This window comes from Vidua macroura, chromosome Z (genome assembly GCF_024509145.1).
Source record: "Vidua macroura isolate BioBank_ID:100142 chromosome Z, ASM2450914v1, whole genome shotgun sequence".
NCBI classification, from domain to species: Eukaryota; Metazoa; Chordata; class Aves; order Passeriformes; family Viduidae; genus Vidua; species Vidua macroura.
Genome location: NC_071611.1, coordinates 66,791,134 through 66,808,873, shown reverse-complemented (window position 1 = coordinate 66,808,873; position 17,740 = coordinate 66,791,134). Strand labels below are relative to the sequence as shown.

General features: G+C 43.7%; 1 protein-coding gene across 1 annotated transcript in view; it reads right to left on the bottom strand.

The window, feature by feature from the left end:
- Positions 1-9,641: 9,641 nt before the first annotated feature.
- The window catches only part of LOC128822324 (coiled-coil domain-containing protein 171-like), a 59,347-nt gene continuing 51,248 nt past the window's right edge, over positions 9,642-17,740 (bottom strand). Inside the window, exons 24-27 of the mRNA XM_054004019.1 lie at positions 12,318-12,380; positions 11,730-11,820; positions 10,889-10,957; positions 9,642-10,355 (exon numbers count right to left, since the gene is read on the bottom strand). Of these exons, the coding sequence (XP_053859994.1) occupies positions 11,771-11,820; positions 12,318-12,380 (113 nt within the window). The 3' untranslated portion in view covers positions 9,642-10,355; positions 10,889-10,957; positions 11,730-11,770. The remainder of the gene's footprint in view (positions 10,356-10,888; positions 10,958-11,729; positions 11,821-12,317; positions 12,381-17,740) is intronic.

The window sequence follows — 17,740 nt, the reverse complement described above, 5'->3', positions numbered from 1 at the left end:
GCAGTTTGCCAGAAGAATGCCTCTGTGTTTGTAAACCAGAGCAGCTCATGCTCTAACCAATCCCAATGGGGCTTTCAGGATCAGGACCCTCACTCTTTATGAGCAGGGTGAGTTCAAAGATGCCCTTGCCTGTGCCCCACATGAAGAACCACACTGCTTCTCTTCACCCTGACAGCGGGCATCAGTCACTCCCATTGGACTCGCCCTCTCGGCACCACACACGTCCCCATCTTCCCAACTCGGCACGGCAGGCAAGGGCAGAGAGGACAGCAGTGCTCCTCAGGCGCCAGCGTGACACAGACAGCTGCCCAGAGGAGATGCTGACCCTCTCGTGGGCCCAGGCCATGCGACGCAGAAGGCGGCCCAGACAAAGGGCTGCTGGCTCAGGCAGCTCCGCGCTGCAGCGGCTGGGCGGCATCGGGACTCTCCCGGCTAAGGAAGGCTCCAGCCTCTGCAGTCCCACCAGCCCTCAGGGCCAGGGCAGCTACCACAACAAGGCTGGCAAAGCCCAAGCATGAGCACTGACAGGCACTGATGGGAAGAAGCCAGAGCGAGCCTTTTTGTCCCTACAGGTGATGACAGACACAGCATCAACTAGGCTGTGTTCTCAACCCTACCAGGTCTTATCTGAGAGCACAGCACTGGTAGCTGTTATGGGCAAGAAGCAGAATAAGTGCCCTGTGCTGCAGAATCACAAAGGGCTTGATGTCTTCTCCTAGAGACTGCTCTGAGCAGGGGTTGTGCCAATGGCTAGGACTCAAGCGGTCGCATCCTTCTGCTGATCCAGGAGCAATCCCTGTTTCTGCCTTCGGCACAGAGAAGCCCAGGCAAACTCCAGCCAGTCCAAGCTGCCCTCAGAGGTAGGAGGAACACCCAGAGTGCTCTCTCACTGCCTCAGAGCACTGCCAGCACTTCCTGCAGGGAGTCCTAAATGTCCCTGTGACACCAAACTGAGGAGGACCATCTGGTACAGCTGTGCTGACACGTGCACACATGACACTGTCCCTCAGGTAAGAAAGGCACCAGACGTACTCTGTTGCTCCAGGGAGGCATCGTCGATCTCCTGTTGCTGAGCAGCAGCTGGGTCAGCGCGGGAGGTGAACCAAGTGCCCCGGCTCCACTTCTCCGGCTGGGGAGCAAAGGCTCCTTGGGACGGCGCCGCTGCTGCTGCAGCAGGTTCAGTGACAGAGCCTGTGTAAATCCGGGACAAGAAACGAGTTTGTGTCAGGAAGGTGGCTGGCAGAGATTGCCCTGAGATCCCATTTCAAATGCAAGCCCTTAGGAAGCTGCTGTCAGCCACATGCTCTTCAACTGGACCGGTTTGGGTGTCCACTTGTGAAACCACATGGTCAAAACCAAAGGCTGATTTTACTCGAGTTCATAGCCAGTTTCCTGTTCTGAAGGATGACTGCAGCAATGACCGCTCCACTTCCTCCCAAGGACTCCTTCCCTGCTTCTAGGCGTGCAGATACATTGCAGGTTCTTGTTCTAATGTTCTACCTCCCGTGGAATTCTCTTTTCCTGCACCATCCTTGGGATGTGCTTATCCTGCAGCATCTCTGGTTGGTACAGCTCCTGTGCCTCACGCCAGTCTCGGGGCTCTTGGTCGCCCGTCATTTCCTGGAAGTCTTCGCAGGCTGCCAGGTAGGATGGTGACACTTCCACCTCAAGTCAAAGAGAACAAAGCAGTCAGAGACTACATCCCATTCCTCAAATTCTCCTTCCATGTTAAGAGCCTACTAAAACCACTTTCTTCTGCTTGAATGCATTGCAGCTCCGTCCTCAGTAGGCCCACTCTCTTTATTCTCAAGGCTAGGATATCCACTTGTACCCATTAATCACTGGTGTGAGGGAATGCAGGACTCAGCATTGTCTGTTAAAGCTTAAGGAATTCACAATTTGTTGCAGGTAAACTCGTCCCCAACATCTTTCATTCCTTCCCTGGAAATCAAACACAAGCATTTTGTGATCACACAGCCCAAGGCCGCCTCCAACCCTCCTGTCACCCACCAGCCCTTCTCTCTTCACAAACAGCAGGTCCAGCGGTGCTTTCCCTCACTGGCTCAGTCACCAGCTGTGTCAGAAGTTCTCTGTCACACACTCCAGGAACATCCTGGACTCTTTGCTCTCTGCTGCACTCTATTGCCAGCAGACATCCCCACCCTGTTCCATACCCCTTGCAGAACCCTGCACCTCCTATCCATGGGCACCTGGGAAGGGGGGACACTCACAGAAGAGCTGCACCTGCTGCTCTGGGCAGCAACCAAAACCCCCTCAAATCACAGCTGCAGGCCTGTATCTCCACAGGATGCTCTGGCTGCCCCACTCCTCATAGACTTTTGGCTGGAAATGCAATTGCACTTTCTGCCTCGTGTAGAAATACCACTGCTGTGCAAACAACGACCAGTGGCCCGTATCCCAAAGGCACTGCAGCGTGGAGCTGATGAAGGAAGAAGACCGTTCCTCAATTCCTAACCATACCAAAACCACCATAAATGGAACTTTTCATCTTCAGAAAGTGAATGCAGAGCTCATTCACAGGGTGACAAGGAGTGGAGTTGAGGTTTGGTAGAGTTTTTACTCTGAGTCCTACTCAGGCTGTTGATTTGAACATTTATTTTAAAATGGTTTTTAAAAGGCTGTGCAGTCTTACAGTTTTGTTCTAATACTGAAATGGCTATATGAAATGTACTGGCATTTTAATTACATCCAAACTGATTAGTCTGCAAAAGCTTTCCTGCAGAATAGCCACTAAATAAGAAAGGAAAAGGTAATCTGTCGTCTGCTGACTTTGCAAATTTCTACTAAACTTATCAGACAATGAGGCATTTTTAGTTAGATCATAGAGCAAATTAATTCCTGGGATAACTTGATTTCTATAGACCTGTTGATTTCAAAGTAAAACTGCAGCACGTACTAAGTGGAAATCTGAATACTCAGTTCCATGAGGTCTAATATTAGATACTTGTTGTTCACCATATTAAAAAAAAATTAACATTCTGGCTATTTTTTTACTTATAGTCAGCTCTTCTACACTCGTTGTAACACCAGAAAGAGAGTTTATACCAATGTGAATCACGGGTTGGTAGGGCATTGCAGAAGGCTCCTGTGTCAGCACTAAATGTTCACATTTACTGTGGCATCACTTCTTGCCTTTAATCCCAAGCTACAGCTCAGTTCCTGCAGTAGAGATTCACACTTGTAGTCTCTATTTGCAGCTGGTTCTTACTTCCCTGTCCAGAAAAAAATCATGCTTGGATCTCAAATACAAATAAAAAGAGGGGAGAATCAGGTTCTGGATAGGTATAGCAAGAACTAAGAGGTTTTTTTGCAAATATGTTGTAAAGTTGTCTGTACATACTGCAAAAACAGCAGATGAAAGGCTTGCACTCAGACTATTCTTTCTGGACTGATTTCTTGAGGGCAGACACTGAACCTAGTCAGTAAGAAAATCAAAACCACAGGGGTAGTTTGGAGAATATTGTAAATTATTCTGTCATGGTGCTTTTTGCCTAAAAGTTCTAGCCATCATCTTATCAGAGTAATTAGAGGAGATAGAAGCAATCATACTGTGCCTATGCAGACAATTCCTTCCCAGGAGTAACCCATGAAGCAATGCTGATAAACCCACAGCATCAGTTGTAGCCACACAGTCAGAGCCCCATTGGTTTAGAGAGGTGTGAGACGGCTGCTCTGAGCCTGCCTCTGGCAGGAAGGGAGATGAGAAGAGTTGAGTTCTTGTCTGCAGGGTTGGTGCTTCCTGGTGCCTTTAGTTCAAAGGCACATGAACAACCTCCCTGAGCTCTGCCCTCCATGCTTCTCCAGAGGCTCTGACACGGAGTCCTCTGCTGTGGCAAGAGAGCAGGGAATAAACCTGACCTTGTGGGGGTTGTGCCACCAAGCTGGGTGTCCCAGTTTGGTTCATAACTCAGCCCCCAGCAGCCTTCAGCCATTTCAGTGAGGACTGTGGTCTCTCTGTCACTGGGACTGTCTGTGTTTCAAGCTCTCGTGGGTGCCATTTGCACTGTGGGTGCTGAGACTTTATCAGGATACTTAAATACTTTACACAGCTCAGTTTTGAACACTTGGAAGGATCCCTGTTCTTTAAAGAGCAGGCTTCAAATTGCCAAGTGAGAGTCTGCCTTTCAGGCCGTCTTTTAAAGTCCCTGATAGAAGGACAATTGGCGCTCAAGGGACACTTGCACAAGGGCCAGTATTGACTCAGTGTTCATTCCCTTTGCTTCCCAGATCCCGTGTGATCAGCTTCTCCAGGAGGGCTGCCCTGTGTGGCAGGAAGAGACAGAGGGAGAGCCTGTGACCATTGGGCAGGTGGAATTCCTCTATCTCTAGTTATAGATGTGTATAGTTATATTTATTGATCTATGTAGTTGTGTTTATAGATTTATGTAGTTATATTTATCTATCTATATAGACAGAGATTTGTACAGTTAATTTATTTGTAGTTTTAGGTGTATATATTTATATTTTTAGATGTGCAGTTATAGTTATAGATGTCCATAGTTGCATTTATACATGTGTATAGTTACATTTACATATATATATAGTTACATTTATAGACAGGCATATTTATATTGATATATGGGGGTTTAGTTACATAGATTGATATCTGTATAGGTATAGGGCTGTTTTTAACCACTTCCCCTGCTCTGCTTCCTCCCTCACCTCTTGCTTTTCCCCCTGTGCCCCCTCTGTCCCCTCTCCCTGTGCTGGGTCCGAGCTGGCAGCCGGGCCGGGCGGAGCAGCAGTTCCAGCCCCGGGTGTCCCTGGAGCGGTGGGAGCTGCCGGTGGCCCCAGGCACTGTCCCCTGAGGAGCTGCTGCAGGACGGTGAGACTGAGGGGGCTGAGGGGGCGGTGACGCTGAAGGGACGGTGACCCTGAGGTGCTGCTGGGGCTGAGGGGTGTGGGACAGCCCAGGGCGATGGTGGCGCTGAGGTGACAGGGAAGTGGCACAGGCCGAGGGAGTGGCGGGTCTAGGGGAACGGGATGGCTCAGAAGGGACTGAGGGGGTGAGAGGACTGTGAGGGGCTGAAGAAACTGAAGGGGGCTGGGGGTTTGCCGAGAGCATGGCGGGGCTGAGGGGACGGAGGGGGCCAGCAGGGAGCACAGAGGGCTCCGGGACTGCAGCTCTGCCAGGCCTTGGAACCAATTCCAGGGCCTCCGCTTTTGCCACAGCTGCAGTGAAGACCTAGAGGACAGCCGGAGACTGACGGGAGCCAGCAGGGAGAAGCTGAAGGCCAGCAGCAAGAGCAGGGAACGGGGACCTGCCGCTGCCACGCTGGACAGAGCCCGGGTGAGGCCACAGGGCCGGGGAGGCAGGGTGGGGCTGAGGGTGGCGTGGGCTGTGGCCGTGGGCGCTGCCCGGCGGGGCAGGAGCGGGCCCTGCCCGTGCTGGGGCTGCTCAGCGCAGCTGCCCCGGCCGGCACAGGGGCTGTCCTTGGGCAAGGCAGCTGTGCCGGCAGGGCCCGGGAGCTGTGCCGGCTGTGCCGGGCTGCCGGGGCTGCGGGACAGTCCCGCCGCGGCCGCGCTCCCGCAGCCTGGCCCGCTCGGCTGCTTTTTCTTTCTAACCCTCTGGGGAGGCTCCGAGATCTTCTCTTCCCTGATGCAAGTGCAGCTGCTGCCAAGGGAAACGTCCCCGTACTGACTCAGTGTTCCCTTTGCTTCCCAGCTGTGCCATCTGCTGTCCCTGTCCAGGAGAGCTGCTCTGCACGGGAGGAAGAGACCGAGGGAGAGGCTTTGAAGATGGGGCAGCTGAGATCCCTCTTCTTGCAGTTCTGTTTAAAGATGTATGGACTTGTACGTAGAGAGGGATTATTATATAGATACTGTTATGAACAGTTTCCACGTGTTCCCCAGAGACGTGGGCAGGGCCTTCCTAGTTCCCATGGCAACACTAAAAAAACTACTAACTCTAGCTAAGTACCCATATTGAAATGCTAATTAGCTAATTGCTCTGTTTGTTTTCTCTAAACTGCCTGGAGATAACTGGCCTCCCACCCCTCCACGCTGCCATTCTGGGACTAACATGCAAATAAAAACCCCTTAGGGTCATGGGAGTATTTTTAGGAGATAAAAAGGACTATAAATCAAAAACTGAACACAATAGAGAAGTCTAGACAAATGCCCTAGCTGAGGAAGAGGGAAACACATCCCCTGATTGACTTTTAACCGTCGCCATCACCTAAGAAAGAACAGACTATATTAGGCTCTGAGAAGCAGGGAGATAGAGACAGAGAGCCCTGGTGCTGCCACCACAGAAGGAGCAGGGACAGCTGTTGTTCTGGACTTCAGCAACAGACTCTGCACGCCACGCCTCCTCATCCTCGGGCCACTGGTGTGCCACAAGGAAAGAAGAAAGGACAGCTGCTGCTCTGGACTCCAGTGACAGACTCTGCATGCCTCCTTCCTTCTGGCTGCCTGGGAAAGCTACGACCGCGGGGGCGAGCTCTGCGTCAAGCCCCCTGCCCAGCTGATCTTTTTAATAAAGAGCTGAACATTAATAAATGCATTAGCCCTGTTCATTTCAGATACGTACATATGTAGGCTGCTATTTGTATAGGAATATTTCTATATGTCTGTTATATTTATGGATGTATACTATGTATATATACATATATGTTTCATGTGTATATATGTATCTAAGTGTACATGTAAGTTGTTGTATCTGTTTCCTATGTATATTTCCTATGTATACAGTTGTGTTGCTATCTGTCTATTGATGCAGTCATACATATATGGCTCTTTAAATAGGTATTTTGTTATTTGTCTTGGTAGATGTGTTTATTTATATATATATATAATATATATATTATAATATTCTATAATATTATAAATATTTATAATATTATAAATATTTTACATATTTTTATATGTATATTGATCCATTTCTGTGTGTAATTATTTTTACCTACATATCCAGATGTATAGCTGTATATTTGTATTGATGCATTCGTATGGATATTTAGCTTGGCAGTGATATTTGTATATTTATAGATAGGTTTGTGTTATATATGTGTTTATATCTATACGGGTATTCTCAGTTCAGTCAGAGAGAAAAGGAGAGATTTCTACCAGGCTAAGCCTGGGAAAAAGTTCGAGAGGAATGTAAACAATTTATTAGCTCTCCTTCTATTCATATTGTTTATAGATGCGTTCTACCACCGTGTGCTATTCATAGTGCACCAATGGTGTGAGATGTTTTTACTCTAGGACCAATGAAGTTGGTCCTCATAATGTTCTCTATAAAAGAGCGATGTACTTGTTAATAAACAGTTATTCTTTGCCTTCTGGTCTTGGAGTCTCATTATTCCTATCCTGCATCAACAGTGACATATCTATATTGTATACAATATGTAATATTTAATTTATATTTACATCTGTAGATTCTTATATATGTATTTATAGATATTTTTCTGTATATATGTAGTTCTATTTAAACATGTATGGAGATGTATAATTCTATTGGTTGAGTTCTTGGTACAAGGTTACTTGGGGAGGAATGCATATTTTTGTGTTTCTATATGGGCTGTACACTTGTAGCAATATGTAATAAATTAAGTTGTTAAGCCTATTTGATCTTTGTGTATAGCGAGTTGTTGTAGAAGTTGGCAATAAATTAAGTTTTATTAACTGAAGTTGCTATTTGTATATTTTTACCTAGACTGGTTGTAATAATCTAATAAATTCCTGGTTTTAACATTAATTGAGATTTGTATAGTTCTGTATTGTCAGTGTGGGTGTAGCAATTTGTAATAAATCACATTTTCCAACTGAAACGGATTTTCATGTGTTTGTTGATCAGCAGTGCGGCTGTAGCAATCTGCAGGAAATGCCATTTGTCAACTGCAGTGGGTATTTTGTGATTTGTGCTACCCAAAGCCATGAGCACATGTAAATGCTGGAGGATTTTGGCCATGAAAATCTCCAGCCATGCCCAGGACTTGCACTCGGGCTGGGCAAGGGAAGTGCAGATTTGTCATTCGTAAGAAAACTTCTGATTCCTGGAGATTGCTCCATGACCTGAGGAAGATCAACGAGGTCATAGAGGACATTCAGCCTCTGCAACCTGGTCTTCCCTCTCTTTCAGTGATTCTAAGACACTAGCCTCTTGTCATCTGTGGATGCTGACAGAGAGAGAAACAGATAACTTTCCCAGGCATCGTCCTAGGGAAGTTGTGAGAATGCTCAGAGAAAGAATTAAAACAATTCTTAATTGCTGCACCTGGTGTTTGTGAACATGTGGAATGTTTGTATGTGATGTTTGTGGAAAGATATTTTACCAGAAGATGTCGTTCCTAATTAACCTAATTTAAGAACCAATCAGGTTCTGGGTGAACTATCCTGCCTATAAATACATAAATCTTGCTTTATGCCTTCTGATCATAGGAGTCAATGTCACCTTTCTTCAGCCGTTCCTAACTCAATGGCAATAGTGTACCACAGGGAAACCTGGTCTTCAGTAAGAGCTGTATGTAAGCTTTCATGGTGTCAGTTTATTGATTTGAGCATAATGCAAATACACAATGCAGAAAGAGAATAAGGGGTGGATAATGTCTTAGGTTGCAAAATGTGTCTGGGAGTATCTGCTAGAGGTAGGGCAATTATCTTCTGCTAATTAGGCCACTTGTTAAAACCAGGTGGGGCAGTTTCTTTTATCTCTTCCACAACCAATCCTCCCTCTGGAAAACATCTTCTCTTAGTGGGCTATTGAATCTCACTGCATGACTGATAAAATTACATAATCTCATTGTGAGATGCTCTTCCCAGGGGGAAGAGCCAAGCATTCCTGCTTAGATATAATCTGATATTTGGAACACCACAGCAGCCTTTTCCAACTAGATTCCCAGAAGAGCAGCTTTCTTTTCCACTGGATTTCCAGAAGAAGACCAAGCCCATCTACACCACCACTGGACCTTCAGAGGAAGACTACACCCTTCTGCAGGATCACTGCTTCAACAGAACCACAGCTGTCACACCAAGAAGACTACAGCCACCATGTAATCGGACTGCTACCAACACCCCGACCAACAGAGTGTCAGGTCATATTCTGAGTCTGTCAGTAGATTTTTTGTGTACTATTGCATTTGTATTTTAATTTTCCTAATAAAGAACTACTTTTCCTACTCCCATATCTTTTCCTGAGAGCCCCCGAATTTCAAAATTATAATAATTCAGAGAGAGGGAGTTTGCATTTTCCATTTCAGGGGAGGCTTCTGCCTTCCTCAGCAGACACCTGTCTTTTCAAACCAAAACACAGGGCCATGACATTCCACAAGAGGAATCACTGGTGTGCATTTCATGGACCTCTCTCAATCCTATTAAAGTACTGTAGTCCTGGTTTAAGATAGACAGGTATGAAACAACTTTGAGAGACAGAGACTAAAATGGCTTGGGGATTTTTTTTTTCTTTAAAGAATGGAGAAAACTACCCAAAAGGTGTTGTTTTATAACATTTTAAAATATACTACATAAACATTAAAAACTGCAGTAAAAAATAGTTAAATAAATGAGTGCTTTGATATAAGAATAATTAGAAACACAGAAATGTGAAGATATGAATGCACATTTTCATAAAAATATGAAATTACAAACAAAAAATATATATACTGAACTACAATACAAAGGTAGGTAAGACTGTACTTTATTTAGATCTTTTTGCATTGCTGAGGTATTTTCTTTCTGAAGAGAAGCTAGTTTTTTGGTGAAGAAATCTGTCACATCTGATAATTAAATTTCCTGATTTCTTCTGGTGCTGGGTAAGACATCCTGGCTGGAAGGTCTGACTTAAGGCAAAGAACTGCTTCTTCGTGGTTTGAAACGGAAGGATGTGTTGACTGAAGACCCAGTACCAGCTCTATTCCCTGTCAGACTGGAGGACATGTTGCCTGAAGGCATGGTAAGAGCTCTGTTTTGTCTCATATGGGAGAATGCATCCACTGCTGACCCAGTATTGGTTCTGGTTGGTGTCAGGTTGATGACTCTGCCCATTGATGACCCAAAACCTGTTCTGCCTGGTGTCACACTGGAGGGTGTGTTGGTTTCAGACACACTGTAGAATCTGCCTGGTGTCACACTGGAGGGTATGTTGGTTTCAGACACACTGTAGAATCTGCCTGGTGTCACACTGGAGGGTATGTTGGTTTCAGACACACTGTAGAATCTGCCTGGTGTCACACTGGAGGGTATGTTGGTTTCAGACACACTGTAGAATCTGCCTGGTGTCACACTGGAGGGTGTGTTGGTTTCAGACACACTGTAGGTCCTGCCTGCTACCACAATGGAAGGTACGTGGGTTCCAGATACACTACGGGCTCTGTGGCTAGGCACTCTCCAGTGTGCTGGAATAAACCAAACAATAAAAAATCAAGAGAGAATCTACGTTTGCTATTAAATACCCCTAACAAGGGTGTGTATGTGAAGTACTTCTAAATGTTTGCTCCTGAAGTGCTTATTTGAAACACACAACACCTGATTATTATACATAAATCTTTAAGAGACAAAGGGCATTAGAACAAGCATCCTTCCCTAGGAAGTGTTGGTATAGCACTTTATTTGAAGTGCTACAAGTACGTACTTACAGACATCTTTTACCTCTCATCATATTAATTCCAAAGTTGTGTTTTTTAATCAAGGAAATAAACTTATTCTGCAGTCTCCCTGACAAATATTTTAATGCCTTTTTTAGTTACCCTACACCTTTTTCTTCTGAAAAAATGTCTCAAAACATTTCTGTTTTCACCAATATTAATGATCCCATATGTCTACAATTAAGTGTTGTTGTATTTGCCTACAGCAGCTGTGCAGCATGCAGGGAGATGCTGCCTAGGAACCCACATCCCAGGGAATACAATTGCTTGAAAAACAGACTTACCTTCAGGGGCAGGAATAGGAGCTGGAGGTCTACCAGCTGCTTGGGGTGAAATATAAGGCTGAAAAATATCTATTGAGTAAAAGTAAGAGTTAAAAACTAAGAAATGCACAGATTGGAAATGGTTATGGTTGACAGGAAAGGCTATGACAAAATGTTAATGGTTTATAACAGAAAGAAAGGAAAAAGCCTTTGGCCATAAGAAAGAAAGAAAGAAAGAAAGAAAGAAAGAAAGAAAGAAAGAAAGAAAGAAAGAAAGAAAGAAAGAAAGAAAGAAAGAAAGAAAGAAAGAAAGAAAGAAAGAAAGAAAGAAAGAAAGAAAGAAAGAAAGAAAGAAAGAAAGAAAGAAAGAAAGAAAGAAAGAAAGAAAGAAAGAAAGAAAGAAAGAAAGAAAGAAAGAAAGAAAGAAAGAAAGAAAGAAAGAAAGAAAGAAAGAAAGAAAGAAAGAAAGAAAGAAATGCAATTAAAAGAAGTAATAAAATAAAAAATTCAAAAATCAAACACCCATCCACCCACCTCAACCGCTCCCGAAAACAAAAAAAGTCCAAGCAACCAAGCATCCAAACCTAAACTAAAACCACAAAGACATCCAAACCCACAAGAACATGGGAAGCAACAGAAAAAAACATTCCAGTGATAATTTTAAACCCTGTGTAAGCTTTCTCCATCCCCTTTCTCTTCCTTAAAAAGTATCACAACATTTCTGTTTGCACTATTTTAATGCTCCATTATGTTTTCAATTAATTATTGTTGTATTTGCCTACAGAAGCTGCACAGCGTGAAGGGAGATGCTGGCTAGGAACCCACATCCCTGTGACAATAATTGCCTAAAAAGCAGACTTACCAGCAGGAGCAGGAACAGGAGTAGCAGGTGTACGGGGTGCTTTAGGTGCAAAGCCAACCTGAAAAATATCGGTTCAGAGATAGCAAATTTACTTCAGAGGAGGTAAATTTTGAAAAGCAAGGAAATGCACAGAACTGAAATGGTTATGTTTGCAAGAGAAGATGAATAAAAAAAGTTAATGCTTTATAACATAATGAAAGGAAAAAGCCTTTTGGGGGGAAAAAAGGAGAAAATAAGAAAAAAAATTAAAATTCAAAAACTAAACACCCATCTACTATTGCTGCTCTGGAAAACCAAAAATATTCAACAAACCAAGCAAACAAACAAAAAAAAAACCTCAAAAAAGCAAATGGGGACCAATTGAAAAAAACCAGAGCAGTAACTTTAATCCCTGTGTTAGCATTCAGCACCCCTTTTCCCTTCTGATAGGTGTCTCAGAATATTTCTGTTTAGCACTAATTTTAATGCTCCAATATATTGACAATTAAGGATTGTTGTATTTGCCTACAGAAGCTGTGCAGCATGAAGGGAGATGCTGGCTGGGGACCCACATCCAAGTGACTGCAATTGTTTGAGAAGCAGACTTACCAACAGGAACAGGACCAGAAGGTGCAGCAGCTCCTTTGGGCACGAAGAGAGGTAGAAAAGAGTCTGTTCAGGGAAAGTAAATTTACTTCAGAGAGTTTATTTTTTCAAAAGTAAAATTGAAAAAAGCAAGGAAAAGCTCAGAACTGAAGGGGTTATGGTTGCAAGGAAAGGCTATAAGAGAAATGTCAGTGGCTTATAACAGAAAGAAGTGAAAAAGCCATTGGAAAAAAAAGGGAAGGGAAGGGAAGTTCAGGGAAGGGAAGGGAAGTTCAGGGAAGTTCAGGGAAGGGAAGTTCAGGGAAGGGAAGGGAAGTTCAGGGAAGGGAAGTTCAGGGAAGGGAAGTTCAGGGAAGGGAAGTTCAGGGAAGTTCAGGGAAGTTCAGGGAAGGGAAGTTCAGGGAAGGGAAGTTCAGGGAAGGGAAGGGAAGTTCAGGGAAGGGAAGTTCAGGGAAGTTCAGGGAAGTTCAGGGAAGGGAAGTTCAGGGAAGGGAAGTTCAGGGAAGGGAAGGGAAGTTCAGGGAAGGGAAGTTCAGGGAAGTTCAGGGAAGGGAAGTTCAGGGAAGGGAAGTTCAGGGAAGTTCAGGGAAGTTCAGGGAAGTTCAGGGAAGGGAAGTTCAGGGAAGGGAAGGGAAGTTCAGGGAAGGGAAGTTCAGGGAAGGGAAGGGAAGTTCAGGGAAGGGAAGGGAAGGGAAGTTCAGGGAAGGGAAGGGAAGGGAAGGGAAGTTCAGGGAAGGGAAGGGAAGTTCAGGGAAGGGAAGTTCAGGGAAAGGAAGGGAAGTTCAGGGAAGGGAAGGGAAGTTCAGGGAAGGGAAGGGAAGGGAAGGGAAGTTCAGGGAAGGGAAGGGAAGTTCAGGGAAAGGAAGGGAAGGGAAGGGAAGGGAAGGGAAGGGAAGGGAAGGGAAGGGAAGGGAAGGGAAGGGAAGGGAAGGGAAGGGAAGGGAAGGGAAGGGAAGGGAAGGGAAGGGAAGGGAAGGGAAGGGAAGGGAAGGGAAGGGAAGGGAAGGGAAGGGAAGGGAAGGGAAGGGAAGGGAAGGGAAGGGAAGGGAAGGGAAGGGAAGGGAAGGGAAGGGAAGGGAAGGGAAGGGAAGGGAAGGGAAGGGAAGGGGAAAGGAAGGGAAGGGAAGAGGAAAGGGAATGAAGGAGGGACGGAGGGACAGAGGGAGGGAGGGAGGGAGGGAGGGAGGGAATAAGAAATGACAATCAAGAATAATCAAAAACGAAACACATACCCACCCACCACCAACACACCCAAAACAAAAAAACAAACAAAAAAAAAAAAAAAAAATCCAATGTACCAAGCAACCAAAGCCAAACTAAAACCTAGTGTATCTATGCAAATAGGCACTTATATTAACACCATTACAGCATTCATTTTAATCCTTGTGTTTTAATCCCTGTGTTAGCTTTCACCATCCCCTTTCTCTTCTGAAAAATGGCTCAGAATGCTTCTGTTTGCACTGATTGTATTGCTCCATTATGCTGACCTGTAAGTATTGCTGTATTTGCCTACAGAAGCTGTGCAGCATGAAGGGAGATGCTGGCTAGGAAAAACCCACATCCAAGTGACTGCAATTGCTTGAAGAGGAGACTTACCATCACTGTCACGAGCATGTGCAGGAGGTGTTCTGGCTAGCTGGAGTCCAATTCGACCCCAAAAAGATCCTATGCAGAGAAAGTAATTTTCAATCTAAAACATGTTTTCATTTTAAGAAACAAGGAAATGCACAGCACTGAAATGGTTGTGGTGGCAAGGAAAGGCCATTACAAATATTGGTTTGTAACATAAAGGAAGGAAAAATCTTTGGTTAAAAAAAAAAACAAAGTAAGAAAGAAATTTGAAATAGGAAAAAAAAAGAAACAAAACAAAAAACAACCATAAACAAAACACACACCCACTATCACTCCCCAAAACCAAGACTCCAACCAACCAAGCTACCAAACCCAAACTAAAACCAAATATGTCCAAGCAAATGGAGACCATTAGGAAAAAAGAAGCTTTTAGCTGTAATTTTAATCCCTGTGTTAGCTTTCACCATCCTCTTCTGAGAAAATCTCACAATTTGCTGTTAGTACCAGTTTTACTGTTTCGTAATGTTTGCAATTAAGTGTTGCTGTGTTTGCCTACAGAAGCTGTGCAGCATGAAGGGAGATGCTGCCTAGGAACCCACATCCAAGTGACTGCAATTGCTTGAGAAGCAGACTTACCATCATGAGCATGAGCCGGTGCAGGAGGTGCACGAGCTGCTTCGGATGAAACAGGAAGCCAAAAAGAGTCTGATCAGAGAAAGTAAAATTACTTCAGAGGAGGTAAATTTTAAAAAGCAAGGAAAGGCAGAGAACTGAAAGGTTAATGGTTGCAAGAAATGGCTATTTCAAAATATTAGCAGTAGTGTTACTGCTCCATTATGTTTACAATGAAGTACTGTTTTATTTTTCTGCAGAAGCTGTGCAGCATGAAGGGAGAAGCTGGCTCTGAACCCACATCCAAATGCCTGAGATTGCTTGAAAAGGAGACTTACCATCAGGAGCAGGAGTATGAGGTGTACCAGTTTCTTGGGGTTCAATGCGACGCTGAAATGAGTCTGTTCAGAGAAAAGTTAATTTACTTCAATGTCTTAGGGTATCATGTAAGATGTAACCCAGAGATATGTATTCTATTGCCATCAATGTCAGCTGTTAAGAGAAATGGGGCAGTATTCTTTATCCTCTCCATGACTCATGCCTGACAACTCCCTCCAGGGGCCTGTGTCAGCCAATGGGCCATCTAGGCCTCACTGCATCACCCATAAAATTACATCATCCCATTGTGAGATGCTCTGCCCAATGGGGAGAACCAAGCATTCTACCTGGAAATAATCTGAGAATTGGAACACCAGAACAACCTTACTGACTGGATTTCCAGAGGACAAGAGCTACATAACCACCACTGGATTGTCAGAGGAAGACCAGACCCTTCTACAGGATCACTACTTCAACAGAACCACATCTATCACTTCAGCGGGACTGCAGCCACCATTTAATCAGACTGCTACCACTACCCTGACCAACAGGGTGTCAGGTTGTATCCTGACTCTTTAGGCCAGTGTTTCATGCCTTTATTTTAATTGTCCTATTAAAGCGTAGTTCTGACTTGGAATCTCGTGCTGGTTAGTTTTCAAACTAGTACATAGTACAAGGTACCAGCTGATTGGGGTTCAAAGTGACGCCAAAAAGATTCTGTTCAGAGAAAGTAAATTTACTTCAGAGGAAGTAATTTTTTTAAAAATGGAATGCAAGGAAATGCATTAAGTATTGTTGTATTTGCCTACAGAAGCTGTGCATCATGAAGGGAGATGCTGGCTCTGAACTCACGTCCGAGTGACTGCAATTGCATGAAAAGCAGACTTACCATCATAAGGAGAAGGAGGAGCAGTGGGTTTACCGGCTGCTCGGAGTGAAAAAAGAGGCTGAAAAGTACCTGTTCCCAGAAAGGAAATGTACTTCAGAGAAGGTAAATTTAAAAAAACCAGGGAAATGCACAGAACTGAAATGGTTACGGTTGAAAGGAAAGACAATTTTAAAAAGTTAATGGTTTATAACATAATGAAAGGAAAAAGTCTTCACTTAAAAAAATTAAAGAAATAGAAAGATGAAATAAAAGAAAAAAATTAAAAACCAAACACCCACCAACCCCCACCACTCCCCAAAACCAAAAGATTCAACCAGCCAAGCAACCAAACCCAAAATAAAATCAAGAGCATCAATAAAAGCAAATAGGGACCAATAGAAAAAAAAAATTACAGTAGTAATTTTAATCCCTGTGTTAGCTTTCACCATCCCTTTTCTCTTCTGAAAAAAAGTATTACAACATTTCTGTTTGCACTAGTTTTTTTGCTCCATTATGTTGAAAATCAAGTATTGTTCCATTTGCCTACAGAAGCTGTTCAGCAGGAAGGGAGATGCTGCTTAGGGACCCCCATCCAAGAGACTATGATTTCTTGAAAAGCAGACCTACCATCAGGAGCAGGAGTAGGAGCAGGAGGTGCACTGGCTGCTTGCGGTGAAATGAGAGGCTGAAAAATATCTGCTCAGAAAAGTAAGTTTTAAAAACCAAGGAAATACATAGAACTGAAATGATTATTCTTGAAAGGAAAGTGTATTACAAAAATGTTAATGATTTATAACAGAAAGAAAGGAAAAACCCTTTGATTATTAAAAGAAAAATCTAAAAAACCCCAAAGCTATTAAAAGAAGTAGTGAAAGACAAAAACCAATAATCAAACACCCACCCACTCACCACCATCATCCTGCAAAACCAAAAATAATCCAACCAAACAAGCAGCTAAACCCAGACTAATACCAAAAATATCTAAGCAAATGAAGGACCCATTATAAAAAAAAAAAAAAGTCCAGCAGTAATTTTAATCCCTGTGTTAGCTTCCACCATCCCCTTTCTCTTCTGAAGAGTATCTTCTAATATTGCTCTTTGTGTTAATTGTATTGCTCCATTATTGTTACAATTAAGTGTTGTCACCTTTGCCTACAGCAGCTGTGCAGCATGCAGGGAGATGCTGCATAGGAACCCACATCCCAGGGACTATAATGTCTTGAAAAGCAGACTTACCAACAGGAGCAGGAGCAGCAGCAGGAGCTGGCAGTGTACCAGCTGCTTGGGGTGAAATGTAAGGCTGAAAAATACCTGTTGAGTAAAAGTAAGATTTAAAAACCAAGGAAATGCACAGATTGGAAATGGTTATGGTTGAAAAGGAAAGGCTGTTACCAGCTGTTAATAGTTTATAACAGAAATAAATGAAAAACCCTTTTGTTATTAAAAACAAAGGAAAGAAAACAATGAAGAGTTGAAATAAAAGGAAAAAATCAAACACCCACACACCCACCTCAACCACTCCCAAAAACCAAAATAGTACAAGCAACCAAGCATCCAAACCTAAACAAAAACCAAAAAAACCACTCTCAAGGAAATAGGGGCCAATAGAAAAAACATTCCAGTAATAATTTAAATCCCTGTCTTAGATTTCACCATCCCCTTTCACTCCTTTAAAAAGTATCACAACATTTCTGTTTGCACTATTTTAATGCTCCATTATGTTTTCAATTAATTGTTGTATTTGCCTACAGAAGCTGCACAGCGTGAAGGGAGATGCTGGCTAGGAACCCACATCCCTGTGACAATAATTGCCTAAAAAGCAGACTTACCAGCAGGAGCAGGAACAGGAGTAGCAGGTGTACGGGGTGCTTTGGGTGCAACGCTATCCCGAAAAATATCTGTTCAGAGATAGCAAATTTACTTCAGAGGAGGTAAATTTTAAATGCAGGGAAATGCACAGACCTGAAATGGTTATGTTTACAAGAAAATATGAATAAAATAAGTTAATGCTTTACAACATAATTAAAGGAAGACGACTTTGGAAGAAAAAAAAAGG